Source organism: Phragmites australis, chromosome 1, assembly GCF_958298935.1.
Source record: "Phragmites australis chromosome 1, lpPhrAust1.1, whole genome shotgun sequence".
Taxonomy (NCBI): Eukaryota; Viridiplantae; Streptophyta; class Magnoliopsida; order Poales; family Poaceae; genus Phragmites; species Phragmites australis.
Window position 1 is genome coordinate 277922 of NC_084921.1, and position 17762 is coordinate 295683.

At 44.1% G+C, this 17762-nt stretch overlaps 1 protein-coding gene across 1 annotated transcript; it reads right to left on the minus strand.

Annotated features, from left to right (window-relative positions):
- Window positions 1-10051: 10051 nt before the first annotated feature.
- On the minus strand, window positions 10052-15063 carry LOC133910427 (formin-like protein 5). The gene is made up of 3 exons (XM_062353028.1): window positions 14657-15063; window positions 13119-13397; window positions 10052-11417 (listed from the first exon to the last, which is right to left on the minus strand). Exons 1-3 carry the CDS (start codon window positions 14945-14947, stop codon window positions 10320-10322), a joined length of 1668 nt encoding a protein of 555 aa, XP_062209012.1. The 5' UTR covers window positions 14948-15063; the 3' UTR covers window positions 10052-10319.
- Window positions 15064-17762: the final 2699 nt, after the last annotated feature.

Here is a 17762-nt window from a genome sequence, read left to right on the forward strand (position 1 = left end):
AGTTTACGCTCCCCAAGCTCCTTGTCGATGACACACTGCACGACCTTGCACTTGATCAGGTCATGGGCGTCTGTGCGGTAGATTGAGCAATAGCATCAGCCCTTCCTTCTGTCCTTTTTCTTGAAGCGCTGGTGCGGTTGGTTGGTCTGCTCAACCGCCATGACATTGGGTGGTCATGTCTTGAGTTTGTTCTTTTTCTCCTTCTGACCGATCCCTTCGAAAGATGCAGGTTGGTCAGAGGATGGCTGCGATTTTAGGCCGCTCTAGCGCTCTCGGGTCTTTGCGGCCTGCACACACTTGTCCGCGAGCTTAAAGAGCTCAGTGGTATGCCGAACTTCCTTGGTGACCAGCTTTTCGACTATCTTCTGGTCTCTGACTCCCCCTCCGAAACACTATGAGTACGGACTCACCCGTGATTCTCGGAATGGTATTCTGGCGTTTGGTGAAATGTCGAATGTAGTCTCGCAATGACTCACCCTATCGTTGTCTTATCTGGTACAGGTCGTCCTTGACCCCTAATAGGGCGTATGTGCCCTAGAAGTTGACGACACAGTGGTCACACAAGTCCCCACAGGAGTGAACTGACCCCTAAGGGAGTTTCATAAGTCAAGACCAGGCTGAACCGGCCAAGGTGGTCAAAAATTAGTTAGCCATAAATTCCCTGTGGCATGTACCATGGTGGTATAGATCTGTAGGAACTCCTCTAGATTGATTGAACCATCGTATTTTTCGGCTTGGACTGGTCAGAACTTATCCAGCCAGCGCACCTCTCTTAGTCAGACTGATAAGGCATTGCACCCCATCCCATAGCAAGGAGCTGCTTGCTAATGAGCAGCTACACGTGCTTGGGGAGAGAGCAAATGGTCTCGTTGTCCTGGCGATAGGATGGAGGAGTCTGGTATCTCCCTGCTCTCATCGGGCGTGGTCCTCCTGTTCTCGGCTAGCCCTCTGGATCTGGATCACACCGCGGAGGTCGCGTTGGCAAAGAGAGTCGCGCAGGTCAATAGGTTGGTTATCCTAACGCGATGGGGTCTCTGAGCACCACCTCCCACTGAGGGAGCATGGGATCTTTCCTGTCGTGGGGCCTACTGCGATTCTTGGCCATCATGATCTTCACCCGTCCTAGTGACAGACTCGGTGTTTGCCGCTACGGTTTGGTGTCGGGCGGTCTTAAATTGGAGGGCGAGGTCGCACAGCCATGACGATACTAGCGAACCCTCTGGTACTGCTACTAGTGAGTGGATAAGGAACATTCGCACGGTCCGCAAATTATATGCAGGCATCATAGCCTTGTAGTCGAGCTGCTGGGCGTAGAGCGGTGACATATCTCAAGGGGGGGAGCCCCTGGAGTTTGTGCGACATGACGGCCTAGATGATGATGATGGGGTTGTATCGGAGTGCCTCCCTGTTCGGTGCTGGGCTGGTTTTCCTCTAGGTGCAAAGCTTGGGGCTCAACGACGATGCCCGAGACACGAGGGTCTCCACTGCCCCTGCTGCATGGTTCTCCATGTAGACTTCACATTGAGTCTCAGAGCCCTCAGACTCCGTTTCGATGTCCTACGCCTAGAGCACACCAGGTTCATCTAAGTCGTATCTCATGATGAACACCTTGTGATGATCGGGGTCCTCGGAATGGGACTCAACGGTTGCTTTGGATCTGGTCATAGGTAGCCCAATCAAATTATCAACACTTACCGAAACATGAAAACACGTCCCCTATCTGGCGTATCAACTGTCGAGAGTTAATCCCTGATAATGTTCCAAGGTGTACCGAACGACAGACGCATGATCGATGTTTCTGGGAATGTGTGTGTATAGAAGGAAAATCAAGAACCCAAAAAATTATCCAGGTTCATGCCTCACTTGGGATAACAACCCTACGTCCTGTATATTTTCTTATAGCTTGGATGAATATGTTACAGAATGAGTTTTATGCCTTACAAGCCCAATCCTACTCTCTTTATATAGTAGAAAGAAAGGGTTAAATATAAACAGATCGTCCTAAACCTGAGACTAGCCTAATACTGATGGGGCCAACTACTGCTGGCCCATGATGACGAAGGGTAGGCAGGTTCGCCCTACTTTGGTCGATTGGTATGCCTTGTCCTGTCACCACGCGTCGCTCGCTCACATGTGAGTCTGTCCTATCGTTGTCCGTTGCACGCTCGCCTGCAAGGTTATCCTATAGCATTAAATGCTACGGGACGAGGCACTGCACCTCTACGTCGGTCACGACTTTGCTCGTCGAGAGGAGATATCTAAAAAAGGAAAATACTCGAGTGGATAATATTAAATAAAATTAGATGAATTATGTGAGTATCTATCCCCCGAGTAGTAAGAGCTAGTCGCATGGTTTCCGTCTGCGATGAAGAGACTGGTCACGCGAGCCCCACCTGATTAGGTGGTGAGGCCACAGTATTAATAATTTCAGCTGCTCATGGGTTTTCCTTTTGCAATTAAGAGACTGATCATATTAGCCTCATCTAATCTTATAACATTCTGATATTAATAATACTCCCTCTGATTATAAATATAGATTGTTTTAGGCTCCTCAACTATTCTCTAAATATAAGTCATTCTCAAACTTCTATGCATTTTTTTCTCTTTTGTTCTCTTCTTGCCCTTGTTTAATAAATACTATCACTCTCACAAATAAATAAGTTATATTTTTCAATGTAAAATAAATAAAAATAATAAAATCATTTAATCTACTTTCTTAATTCTTATATATAAGTATAAAATAAATTATATTTGTAATTGGAGGAAGTATTAACTATGAGCTGATATTTGCGATGGACCTGGCATCCAATTACTCCTTACACCGACACTATCCCTAGATGAGATAGAAAAAAAAAAGTTTGGTGATGGAACCGATGGAAGAAAGCTCAGAGGGCCGGAGAGAGAGGGACAATGATGTACAGCTTTATTTATAGGGTCGCCCCCACCATCGATTCAGGATACAATATTCTTCCTGCCGCATCGGGGGAACTGCCCACTAGTACAACATCCAGCGATATGCAGCTCGGCGCTTCCCCGCCGTCAGATGGAGAACCAGATGGTCCATCCTTGATCGAACGGTGATAGTTAAATGAAGATGATTGCATTCCTCATCGTACTAGTGCTGCTACGATCTTTATAATTTCTTTGCTATTTCTCAGACTTGTGTCAATCTCTTTTCTGTAGACTTAGGGCACCGGCTAAGTTTAAATCATCGTGGCTGCATAGGCTCAAGTATATTTATTGCACCTGTTTGGTCCTTCAACTCAGGTTTTTAGCCTCCAGAGCATGTCTCAATTAACCATTGGCAAGCTAATAGTTGAAATAATTTGAGTGTCCGGCCTGATAAGATACGAGCCAAACTCCTACAGGGAGTAAAAGATAGGATTTCAGGCATCGGTCAAAGGTCAAACTAAAAAAGATGAAAGAAACTGAGTAGAACACACTTTTTTTTTTACACCGGACCTCTTCATTGGAGGCCAACAGTGGATGCGACACCGAAAGATCAAATCCCAACAAACTCGGCTCTACCACTTAACTTTGTCACTATGCTTCGTGCCAGTTCGTAGCATCTCTAGATGAAAGAAACCAAGTATAACTCACTTAGCATCTCTACCGAATACCGATATAAAGCACAAAACAATTGTTAAGCTTCTGCTTTGCAAGTGCAACCATCACTACAATTTCTTCATATTTTCTATTTGAAACCGTGTAGGGCAGCAAGAGCAACGACAAATTCAAACAGTTCGGTTTGATTCTTTCCATGTTTATATGTCAAGGCACTAGTGCTTTCCTTTACCTGTTCTTTATTACTCACCTTTTTAAAAGTTTGTGATGGCTTTCACTTAGTTTATGGTTTAAGAGATTGTGCAAGTGGATGTTATCATTTGTATATCATGGTATGTGGGGAAAAGATCGCGAATGAGCTCAAAAAGGAACACTCAATTATGAAAAGCATCAACCAAACAATCAGACAATGATTTGCGCCATGATCGGTTAAACTTGTATTAGAACTAAGTCCTACCTAACGTCATGTGCAGCATGCCTATAGCTGATGCTAGTGACGGATTCAAGATTGTAGGTAAAGATGATCTACCTTAACATAATTTAACATGTCAACATAATTAAATCTGAAAATTACCTTAAAGAAATCTACACACCTATATGGATCTTAGCCTGATGCAGATTCTTAAGGTCATGACCCACCGTGCCAATCTGCCACTGGCTGACTCTAGCCATATTAGAGACTTGTGAGTTGTTATGATATTTCAGCTGGTTATGCATTTTCTTGTAAAATTTATATATATTAGGTTTTTTTTCTTACGGTCTCACCACCTCTCCCTAGTCTTGTCTCATCTCTTGGCTAGCTATCTCAAGAAAAAATAGCATGCAACAAAATATCTAAATAAAATTAAGTGTAAAAACAGAGGGTCTAATATAGAAGAATTAAGGTTAGCTGCCTCATAAGGAATAAGATGAATGGTAAATGATAAAAAAAAAATCAAATGACGTGCCCAAAGCATTTTTCAAACACAGAGCCATTATTACTCTAAAATTTCTACAGTAATATCTTTTTTTTTCTTTCAAACAGGCCAAACAACTCAATGATATCTCTATAGGTGACAATTGGGCGTTCCCTGTGTATCTTCCAGAACATTACCAACCAATATTAGCATACAAGCTATACAAACATGGGCTCAAGATTCTGTTTTCTTAAGGCTAATTTTTGTACTAATATAAAGATTTGAGCAGGGTTGACTTCCAGATTTTTACTGTCGAACAGATGTGGAGTAGTCAGTGTGAAGCAATTTCAAACAAATGAATCACTCATCAATGCATCACAGATGATACTCCATGTTATTGAGAGTTTTTTTTAGACGCATGTTAGTGAGAGTAGAGGAAGTTGAAGGTGCAACCACCCTGAAAGAAGCTTGAGGTCCCATGGAATGGACGGCTCATGATAGAGTAGGATGGAGTCCACTTGGCCCACAACCAGGTCCTGGTGGGTTTCCTTTTCTGAAGGGAAGCGTTTAAACATCTTAGGCCAGCTCTAGCAGCGCCAGCAAAACACAGTGACATCACTGTGCCGCTCGCTTTGTTGCTCACTATCGTCCTTCCGCAGATCTCGCTTCTATGCTATAGTGTTGCGATCATGACATTGTAGTAACGGGTGAACGACATATTTGTCGATGGTTTTGAGTATCTCAATACTGTTCATAATGTATGACTGTGAGTCTGAAAGAAAGAGAAGAGTAATAAAATGTAATAAATAGGATAGCTGTTGGAGACGAAAAAAATAGAAAATATTATAATAGTGTTAATAGCTACTATAATAGTATTATAAGGGATAGATTTTTAAGTATATGTTGAAGACTACCTTACAATATACATTTTTTTTCTTTCCACAGTTCAGAACACGTTTTTTTGTCGTTTTCAGGGATGTGTTCATATTTTTCCTAAGGTTTATGAAACCATCTTTATATTTTGACAATCATTTTGAAACTGCACATAAATATTGTGGTTTTATTTGAAGCACCACATATTTGCAGCATTTTCCTATGTAAATGATGTTTATATATAGAGAGAGTGTGTGTGTGTTCTATAAAGTAATGTTTTTTCTTTTTCTCTTGGTCTATGTTAGGCTAAAGTCTGAAAACTCACAATTATAGGCATGTTTGGTTTACTTACCCACTAACCTTGCAAACCTTGTTACGAGAGGAGAGCCACTTGCCAGGAGATGAATTCTAGCTCATCTTGTTTAAATTCAAACCAAGCAAATGAACTAAACATGTCTGCTTGTACTCTAACATTGCTAGGCAAGGGTGGGCAATAAAACCAAACATAACATATATACATGCTCTCTATATACATCATTGCAACACGGAATATACCACTCTACCGTATTATGCACCACTAGTAGAAAAAAAATGTGCATTTGGTCAAGTCACTTATCCTCAACAAAAAACGGATGAAAATAAGAAAAGGTGGCTTCTTTTGGACCGTGACACATACATTACGATCGAAAATTTCCAAATTATACTATTCCTTCATTGGTATTTCCACGCATACCACCGGCTTTATTGACACAGGCCGGCAACTTCCTGCTACAGAAAGTAAGCTCCACTCATTTTTTATATTGGGGGTAGTACATAAGCACTAGATAAAGAGCAAGGTCCTTGTAATATCTTCGCAAGTGCAAAAGCCCCTGAGCAAAATTTTATGATACCCAATAAAATAGAGAAACAAATCTCCCGTATCATCAGCGGTATGAGTGACCATCACGCCAATAAAATACCTGAAAATCTCTCACCAAATCTTCCTAGTTCTTTCCTTAGGAACTTTTTTTTTTCCGAAAGGATTTGCTTAGGAACATCGCTGCAACTTGAAGACTGACACAGAACATCATTGCCACTGTGTGGAGCCATGCATCCTCAATAAGAAACAGGTCATATTCTATTCATTTGTGTTTAAAAAATATAGTATTTGTGGTTTGTGAGATCCACACCAAACCTAGCTTGTGCGACCATATTCTATAACTCTACTTAATTAGATTGATCAAACTTAATTAGATTGGTATTTTTAGCAGCGGAAGCATATTAAATTCACAATTGCGATGCAATTTTACTATTACCTAAATACATATTTTGTGCTATTGGCCAAGATTCAATGTGCCAAAGTCAAGAGTGAAACACATTTGGTCAAAATTTAACAAGCACCATGTACAGTTGCACTGCAGCGGCACCTACCTCTGTTGCCATCAGATATCGGAGGTCATCAACTTGGACGGGGCTTCCCTGCTCCCCTTTCCTGTTCCCGTTGCTGTTCCCATCTGCGTGGCATCGTCCACTTGGCTGCTATTTGTTGCTGGCACCGCCGTCCTTTAAAGAGCGCTCCTTTCTTCCTTCCAGCTCCGTTTACATCCGCAAACTCTCTTTCTCTCTCTCTCTCCCCACGAGTATCCTTTGGCAAAATACCAACGCCAAAACCAATCCTTGTCTCGCAGACTCCGCCGGTAGCTTGCTGGGATTGAGAGCCGATCGCCGACCTCGCCCGCGTCTCAGGGGCGGACCCAGAAGATCAGCAAGGGCGCAAGCTCCATTCAAATTCTTATTTCTAAGATCTCTATTCGACACAAATTGATAACATAATCTAAAATCAATTTATATTTAAATGTGTTTTAGTTTATCTAGCGTGTATATCCTATTGTAACTAAATTTTGTGAAGTTTTACTTTTACAAATTATATATAGCAATTCTAGAAAAGGTAAATGTAGGAGGTAAAATGATACAATATAAAAATATGGAATATAAATAAGATGAAAAGTGCAATCTCGGCATGACGATATTTTTCCTTAGTATTGGTGAGTTGCCTCTTACCATTAGTCCACGTTAGAACTCCTCGCATGAGTCAAGCTCTCCGGTAGATAACTATATGGTTCTTTTTATTATAGCTCTCTACACACCGATAATCTTCACCAAGGTAGTATTTCGCCACTCTAGTATGGGCTACTACTCCTACTCACAATGCTTATGGCCGCTCTAAAAATTCGGTTGGAGGGTCTCGTAAGACTCGTCGCAACTAAATCCATATAAATGCAGACAAACATCAAGAGTAATAAGTATGGAACACTCATTTGATCTAACTCTAAGTTATACTAGACTTAAACTGGCGCTAGTCAAGTCATTAATATTATGTTAATTATCTTGATCTTCAATATCTTCATTTTGGTGGCAAGATCTCTCATATGTGTGTAGCAACGCTCTCTCTAGCTCTAGCACTCTTCAAATGATCAGAATTCAAATGGCCGAGATGGAGTATTTATAGGGCAAACTCCAAAAACTAACTATTGAAAAAATTTACTAAAAAATCGAGTCATTGTATCATACGGTGACTCTCACCATATGATATAATGATATCATTGTATATGACCATCTTAACAACGGTCAAAAAATCGACGGTCGGAGCTTTCTCTACACTCATCATATGATATGATGATTTATCACACCATATGATACAATGATTTTTTATATTCAAGGGGAATCGGTTGAAAAACTCTTATCTCATGGTAGAGTTGCTCACCGCATGGTATGATGATTTTGAAAAAGTTTGTTGCTTTATGTGTGTCTACCATCATATGTTACGGTAACTCTCCACATATTATACGGTGACTTATTTTTTATAGAGACTTATCTAATTTAATCCATCTCAAATTTCAATTCTTATAACTTCTCTTTCTCAATGTCTTAAGTCTTCCTTTAGTCCATTAGAGTCGGTCAAACTTAATATGCATCACTTACTATATAACTAACTAAAAACACTAAATTAAACTACTAAGTCTATATCTTCTTCATAGTACGGCAAAAAAATCTACCTACACAAAAGATGTTCTCAACGTCATGCGCACCTTGTCTAAACACTAGTATAAAAGCATTGACAACTACTGAAGAGGAAATAAGGGAAGAAGAAGCTGTCATAGCGCCAACACTATGCACATCAGGCACTACTGAGTATCCGCGCGCGCGTAGCCCGTCTGTGCCTACTGGGACCAGCCACACAACACAACAAGACTAGCACAAGAGCCACATCGAGGACTGGACGCCGTGGCTCAGCTAGTAGTCGCCATCAAGTCGTCACCGTTGCATATGCAAGAACGAGAGAAAGAGGAAGAGGGAGAGTAGGGTAGGGAGAATAGTCTCTTCATATTAACTCTAGTCCTTCACTAATCACTGGTTACATCAACACGATATCTACCATTGATCCATGGCGCTGTAGCTCGAAGAAACCGTGACCGGACTTTTTCGTCGAAGGTGCACATTGGTGAGGATCGCGTACAAGATCAGGTTAGAAAGAAAGAAAAAAAATCCATGCTTAAAACTCGCCTCATTCTCAGGTACAGTAGCCACGGGTGGTACTGTCACTGTACCCATGCTACTGTATACAGATGCATCTCCACCGGCGCACCCTGTCCGGGTCATCCCGTGTCGTGCCGTGCGTGTATGAAACTAGCAGCGACCGACCATCTTGCGGTCGGAGTCGGAGCGCGGGCCATTCCAGCTCCGACCTAACCCAACCCAGCTTGAAAACTTTTTATTTTTATATTTTTTAAATAAAAATTAGAAAAGTAGATGTCCGTCTTGAAAGATCGTGTATATAGACTACACATGTCGCCTTAAGAAATATACTTGTCGCCATCCAAACAAAATAAATGTAAAAAAATAAAAATACAACATTTTAATGCTTCAAAATTCAAAACAATATAAAAATAATCATAAAAATTCTGAAAAAAAAAATATGGTATAGATGATGCTATAATCATATCTCTCTAAAAAAATTTCAACTCAAAACTATTGTTTGTACTCTTTTATTTCTTATTATACATATCATATTTTTATCTAAATTTTTTTGAAGAGCTAAATCACAGTATACTTTACACCAAGTTTTTCAGAATTTTTTAAAACTACTTCGATAGTCACTCGTTGGAATACATGTCGTCACTTCCTAGGCGTGACATGAGTTTAGATGTGCGAATATTCAAAATAGACATATATTTTTATAATTTTTTATTTAATAAATATAAAAATAAAAAAAATCCCCCAACTTGCTGCCGATGGAGTAATAAGTGATGGGCGCATAGAGGGAGAGTGCCGCGATCGTGGGTGGATGTGATGGACCACGCCGGCCGCTGCTGCTGCTGTCGCCTTCCGTGCATCAAGGACACGTTGTGGCACGTGACCTGGGCCGTCGCGGCGCGTGATCCCTCGTCGGCCAGGCAAGCGTCCATCACCTGCGCGCGCGTGCCACAAGAGAGCGATGGATTATGCTGCCGTATTGTACGCCACCCGCCGGCGAGTCGGCAGACTCGGCGCAGCTGAGAGCTACACCAGTAGATGGTACGGTACAAATCATGCGGTCAACAATGAAACCATAAAAACCATGACCAGCAACGCAAAGCAACAGCCCACATCAAAGCATCATTCGGCAAGTGCGAGGGCAAAAGAATCCCCCCTCTCTGACAGCGACATCAAAGATCAGACACATAGCAGGATAAGAGAGCTTAAGGAAACACTGTTTATTAACATAGCACAAGAAACCTTGGTGTATGTTTTTGATATATCATCATCACGTATATATATAAAAGAACAACGTATTCAGAAAGTGCTAGTATCATTCATCGGCAACCAAACACAATAATCGCTCAAGCCCACCAGATCTTCAGGCCATACCAATCAGAATTACAAGGTCACGGACAGAAAACTGGTTCGCATAACATTTTTGACACTATACACATACTGTGGAGGCTGAGTACTTCGCGGCTCAGCTTATCACCCGTTCATCAGCTTGTCAAGCACCACGTTCAGATCTACATTCTGCCCATTTTCGGTCAACCTCCGCACTGTTTCCCTCACTTGCTCTCTTGAGAATCCCATTGTTGCAACCTTCTCCACCACATCGTCAAGTGCCACCCTATTGCCTGAAGAACCACTAGGACTGGGGGAGCTGATTGGCACTGCTTGCGGTAGTATCTGAGCTGTGGGGAGCCTGCCACTGCCATAGCTCCCACTTGCCCCAGAGGATGAAGCAAAAGGTGAGGGCGGCTTCATTCCAGCATTGCCACGGTGGGAAGGAGATCCAGTGTAACCATATGATTCAGAGAAACTACCTCCTTGTGGACCATACCCACCGGCACCATAGGGTGATGGCGGCCCAGGGTTAGTCCTGCCTGCAGGAGGTTCATACATGCTAGGGTTTTGTCCATAGTAAGGAGGGGCAGGTCCACTAGGCGGTTGCATATAAGGTGGAGGAGGGCGTACGTTTGGTGGATAGTTCTGTGGAGGCGCATACGGCATGCTTTCTTCTGGCTGCTGAGGTGCAGGGGGTGCAAGTGGAGTTAAAGGGTTAACATGTGCAGGCTGAGGTGGTTGTGAATATTGAGGAAATTGGGATGGGGATTGATACTGCTGAGGAGGTGCTGGAGGTGCCTGTGGTTGAGGAACTGGTGGCGCTTGATACGGCTGGTGCATGGTTTCAGTTGGCTGAGCAGATGCAGCGTAGTAAGGATCCCTTGGTAAAGCTGGGACTGAGGGAACTGGTGCAACAGACGGGACTGATTGTACCTGTGAATGTGGTAGATGGCTTGGAAATTGTAATAGAGGTTGGCTTTGAAGTGTTGGAGGTGGAGGTGGTGCATTTGGAGCAGGAAGGGCAGGAAGTGCTGGAGGTTGGGAAGGGGTCAGCACTTGATGCTGTGGCTGAACGGCTGCTTGCGGGGGAGCCAATGGCTGCTGCTGTGAGCCAGACTGTCCAGACCCGCTATTTTCTGACGACTGGGTATCAGTTTTGCGAGTCTGAAGCTTTGCAAGGTGGAGCTGTGTCTCGACAATTTCCTGCTTGTCACGCAAAATCTGCACACCTGCTTGGACCTGCATGTTATTAAGCACTTAAGCTGTTGGTTTTTTCTACTATGACATAACCATATATTCATAAGCAAAAATATTCCATGAACCAAGCAACATAAATGAACAGGTAAAAATAAGGCCCTGTTTGGATGCAAAATATTTTTGGAGTTTTGAGAGAATACCATGGTTTCGAAAAAAATGCCATAGTATTGAAAACTTTGAGGTGTTTGGGTGCAATAAAAACTATTGTTTTGTAAACCATAGTATGCTAAATACCATGGTATTTTTTAAGTTCTAAAAATTCCACTCAGTGCCTCTTTTTGCTCAAATCGAGCTCAACTGATCACTCCCTCGTGTACCTGTTGTATCATGTCCAATACGTTTTTCATGCATGCAATCTTTCCCCTGGTATGGATACATCGTGCGTGCATGCATAGTTCTACACACAGTGCTACATCATTTCTTTTTGTATGGTGCTAATGAAATGTGTACACCTGTTGTTCTCGGTTTTGAAACCTTCAATCAAATCCAAGTTAAAAATCTGGACTAAAAACTACAACTATGAGTCTTGCACGCATTAACTTGCAAGCTTGGATCTCAATTAATAATGGCTAGCTAGATGCAAAATTATTTTTACAAAGCAAAATACAGCAAGTACCATATACGTAATGGATTTTCTCAAAACTGCAAAAAAACTGCAGTATCCATAAACTGTGGTATTTCAAATCCACAACTGAAAAAACTGTGGTTTGAAGATACTGAGGTTTCAAAAAACTGTAACACTCAAACAGGGCCTAAAATGAAAGCTACAAAAGACTAGGATGTTAATGTGCAGCTAACAAAAGGAAGCCACCAGAGCATCTTATTTATGTACCACTGGACGGGTCAGATCTAAGCCTCCAAAACAATAAATATACAGTTAAGTACGAAGCTGATAGAGTGGCACAAGTACAAAAACTTCAAGTTATTATATACTACTCCCTCCAGTAAAAAAAAATTACATTTTAGACATGACACAGTCTCCAATGCATACCTTTGGTCACTATTTTTTTAGAATATATGTATAGAATCCAAGAAATTTATGAGATTATGAAAGTATTTTTCAAGACAAATCTACACATGATTTCTATGATTCCAAACTAAACATTTTAAAAGTTATTGATGGTCAAAGTTTCAAAAGTCTGACCGGATATTGTCCAAAACATCAATTATTTATGACTGGAGGGAGTATATAGTAATTGTCAACTTGATTCTTCAATTATAGCATGACAAAACTGTTGTCAAACAACGACCAATAATGAGTGCGCAGCAACATGACCTACGTACCGCCAACAATTACATGATTTAACAGAACAATTCATACGGAAACAATGAATAAGAGGCAGGTGCAGTAGAATGTAAGAATGTAAGGGCAGGTCAAATTAGCAAAACAAACATGCATAGACTGTCATGCTCAATCATATTTGCTGCCACAATAATTAACTTTGCTGCGTGATAATACAAGAAACATGGTAATTACTCCATTGTGAGTGACAAATATCATCTATATAATATTTTGGTCAATGAAAGCAGCAGTATATAACAAATTTTAAAAAAGGTATACACATCTAAAGGAGCATAAATGCCTGTCCTTCCATTATGGATCTTTTTCCAATATGATAGAAGCAATTATTAGCAAGAATTATATCAGAGTGGGAGGAAGAGAGAGAATCAAAGGAAGCTTACCTCCCTGAGCATGTTCTCAAGGTGCCTGAGTTTCCCGTCAATGCTGCCATTACAGTTACCAATTGTTAACTTCAACTCATCAACAGAATTATCAAGTTGGTGCGTTCTACCCTCCATCTGTGAAAGCCTTGAGCTTACACCTTCCAGTGCATGCAAAAGGTTATCAGAATACTTCTTCATGGTTCGATCGATATCTGCCATAGTAACTGCAGTAAAGTTACTCCTGTCTTCCTCATGACTAACTTTCTTCAGCACATGTGGCTCCAATATACCAGCACTCTACCAACCATAAAAGAAATTGTAAGTACGTTATATATATGATAAGGGAGAGGTTATCTATATCATCAATTAAAACCATGAATCATGAACAGTTAACTTGGTGTGGTCCCACCCCCAAAAAAAACTTGGTGCAATCGCATGCTTCAATATAATGAAATTGAACGACTGGACCTTATCAAGTAAATATACTAGGAAAGAAAAAAACCCTATTTTGCATACATCAATGGCTAGCTGATACATAGTGAAGGTTAGATTAAGCATTACCGATTGTAATAGAAATTGGTTGAGCAAGAGTAAAGAGTATTAGCGATAGATGGGACAAATGGGGAACCATGTACAGCTTGGGCGTGCTTTACTAAAATCGGGCACAAATGATGGTGAAAATATCCAACCTATTCTGTACAATATCTCCAAGCACCATTCGTCACTAGAAATGCCCGTGTAATCTTTGGACAATACAAGATCTCAACTTGAGTTCATACACTTAACGTACTGGCAAATACTCTATCTGTTCTCTTTTAGATGTCGTTTTAGCCTCTAACACACCGAACAAGGTGACAATCAAGTCTTCCACCTTTGACATATCTACCCCTCTTGATTGCTCCCACTTCCAATTAATAGCACCCAATCCACCACACTCATTCACTGTCAACTCCAACTTCCAATGGCTTTTAATAGGTGCTCTTTAGGAAAACACCACCTAGAAAACCTAAAACGACATCTATTTGAGAACAAAACTAACTTCCAAAAGCGACATCTATTTCAGAACGGAGGGAGTAGCAGCATAAGAAAACGAGCATACAATTCCCATGAGCAACCTCATAAACCCTTTCTCCAACAGAAAATCATTGACATATAATCGGTTAATTGCACATATCCTACCTAAACTAAGTTTCATAATAGTAGAAACCAACTTATAAACGTGCGAGATATGTACGCATATCAATTGGCTATGCTCGCCCAATCGAAGCTAACCCCACAACATGGTCTAGCTATTCAGCATATCCATACTTTCTCGAGCAGAAAAGCATCAGCATATTGCGTACACTACCATCTAAAAGTAAATTATCGCGTACACTACCATTAATTGTAAATCTCAACACTGCTTCCAAAATAAGGGTTTTCTCTAACCGAACACTCGCTTGATAACCTAAAAAGTTTGGAATTTGAGCTCGATTTGGGAAGAGAGGATATGGAGCACTGCGAGATCGAGAGATCTAACACGGGGAAAACACACCGACAAAAGGAAGTAGTCCCACCTTGAGGTTGTATGAGGCGGAGGGTACGTTGGAGTCGAGCGACCCCCACGAGGCCTGGGGAGCGGCGGCGGTGCGGATGGGCTGGAAGTCGTAGCTGGGGAGCACGTCGGCGGCGGTCCCGTTGGCGCTGCTGCTGCTGCGCCGGCGGTGGAGGCGGTCCTCGCCCTCCTCCTGGGGGGTCGGGATCATCATATCGCTGAGATCCACCGCGCCGCCACCCCCGCCGCCGGAGGGGGACGCGGAGGCGGCGAGGCCGAGTATCTGCTTGTCCATGAACTGCGACGCGTTCATGGCCTCGCCGCGTCGGAGGGAGCGGCGGTTGGTGGAGAGCTGGGTGGGTGGGGAGGGAGCTGGAGATGGTGGTGAGGTGCGAGGAGAGGAAGAGGAATTCGGATGGGACAAGGAGGCGAGGCGAGGCGAGCCGGTTGTCTTGCTCCGCCTGATCTTGTTAGTTGGACCTGGTTTGGGCCTCTAGGCTGGGAGTGGTGGGCTGGTCGGTCGGCGGATGGTTAATGGGCTTCTTTTTGCTCTCATAAAAATCGCGCTGTACGGGTGATCCATATGGATCGTTAGCTACGCTTGAAGCAATGGCAGAAAACGAAGGCGTTTTTTTTCTTCCAAAGGACAGCAAGAGCAGTAATCGAAGAGCATTGGTGATTTTTTTTAATAGAATAAAAGAATTGGTTAGTTTGTAAGATAATTTAATCTCATAACTGCATGATTAATTCGATGGAAAAACAGGCAAAACCCCCCGCTCAACAGACATCATCTTCGCAACAATTGCCCAAACTCGCCACGCCCACATCTCGAAAAGGTCGCCACTGATACCATCACGGGGACAAACCATGCAACGTGTCATCGTTGCTGAGCTCCGTCGAAACGATGACGCAGCAGTTCCAACTTCACCACTACATAGCTAGCCCGATGCGCATCAGTTAAGTGTCGAGAGAGGTGAAGAGCAACACAATTTGAGGCAACAACTCATCGAAGATCCAAACCTCCAAAGGTGTTGAAGTCCGTCGCTGAGAATGTACAGGTTCGTGCCAAAGCCGATTGTCGCTTCAAACCAAGAAAGGACCTCCGAAGCGACGCCTCTAAGGAGGGCACGACATCCAAGAACGCCGTCATCGCCAATTCAGATGTCTGGAGCTAGGTTTTCACACGGAGAGTTTAAACCCACGTGCGTGAGTGTGGGAGGGCAGGGGGTCCTCGACAACGCCTCCAGGAAGGGGAGTGGCATCTAAAGGCATCACCGTTGTATGATGCCATTTTGACGTACACTTGCACCCTCATACGAATATACATACTCATATACATAAAAAAAAGAAAAAAAGGAAAAAGAAAAAAAAGGGGAGAAAGCCTGGCCGTCCCCTTTTGTTTTGACCGGCCCGGCCTTTTTCTTCTCCTCCGGCCCATCTTCTCCTCCCCTGCCCCTCTCCTTATCCACTCGGGCGAGCCAAGAGAGGGAGCCGCTCCCTTGCATCCGCCGCCACCCTCCTCGCACGCGCCGCCGCCTCCTCTTGCGCCGCGCTCCCGAGCAGCGCCGCCACGCATGCGCCCGGCCACGCCGGCCCAGCCGCAACCTGCCCCCCTCTCCTTATCCTCTCCCGCACCGAGCTGTTGTGCCGCACCGCTTTGCCCCCTGGTCCACGGGCCGCGCCGCTGCTCTCTTCCTCGGCCATGCCCCTGGGCTCGAGCCCGCCTGAGCTGCGCTGCCCCTAAGCCAAGCCTCACCCTCTGATCCTCAACGGATTGAGGCGAGTTCGGTTGGACTCTATCTCTATCTCTTCCCCCGATTTCAAATCGGTTTGGGGATTGCTTCGGATGAGCTCGGCCGCCGCGATTTCTGCGAGTTTGGGCCAGCTACATGCTCTTATCTCCTCCCGTGGGAACCCCGGGCCACCTCTATAAAAGGCAGGGAGGGGGTGCCCGGGAAGGAGGATCAATTTTTGGAGTTCAGCGGAAGCCCTGCCGCGCCAAGGTTTTGCCGTCATTGGTGTTCGCCGAACCACCGTGCGAACTCATCGCCAGGGGTCGCCGTCGCCGGATTCGTGTTGCCGTCGCACTGACCCATCGCTGCCACCGTCGAGTTCGGCATCATCGGCCTTCATCCTGCTCTCCATCAACCATGTCGACTGGCCGGAGGCCTGTGGCCGATGCCTCCCTCTCTGGTGAGCCTTAACCTCAATCCTCTCTTCGGTCCGTTTGCTTTGTGGTGCGCCGACTGGCCATCGTGCCGTCCTGATGAGCTTTCAGTTTATGCCGGATCCGTGTGCTTGTGCCATGCGCCGGACCGCGTTGCAGTCGTGCTTGCGCTTGTCCTCGGCCATCGTGCTGTGGTGCTACCGCCCGTCGCTGGCCGATTGCTGCACCATGCTTAGCCTGACCCCTTGTTTGCCCCTTGGGCAGTAAAGCAAAGTCGGGGAGCCTCTGACAGTGCTGCCATCGTGCCGCTATGATCATGATTTAGATTTGGACGCCGTTGTGCTCGTCCTGAAGCCCGGCCACTGTGATTCTTTTCTCTGTTTTGGCCGTCGTGCCCCTCGCCGTGGTGTCCTGCTTATGCCCGGCCGGTTGACTCTCTGTGTGCTCAGCCTTCGTGCTGGTGCCTCACTTGTGCTCGCCGTATGTCTATGATTGTCGTTGGCCGATGAGGACAAGTCCGAGGCCCGAAGAGTGAGTTAGTGAGTCAAGCACAACGTCAGAGCTCCTGATTGTGGCCTCGCTGCTGCTTTCGGTCGAAGCTACGCGTCGTGCCGTGCTCCTAGCCCACCTCTTCATAAAAACACAATTCTGATGCCTATGTGGCCGATGATGACCCGGGATATATAAAACGGTCCAAAAAGCTCATGCTAGACTGTGATCCCGTTATTTACTGCTTTTGATTGCTAACGCTTACTTTGCTTGGTCTTTGTTGCGTGTGACTACAGCCTTGCAGACTCGGAGACGACCTCAGTATGATGACCGCCAGCGCACTTAATCGGAGGTAGCCCGAAGACGGGCGTAATTAACTGGAGAGCTTCACGAAGCCCCGGGAACCAAGACAAAGCAATCGCTAGATCGTGAAGATAGTCAGATAGCGTGTGCGTTGTGGAGTAAAAATGTA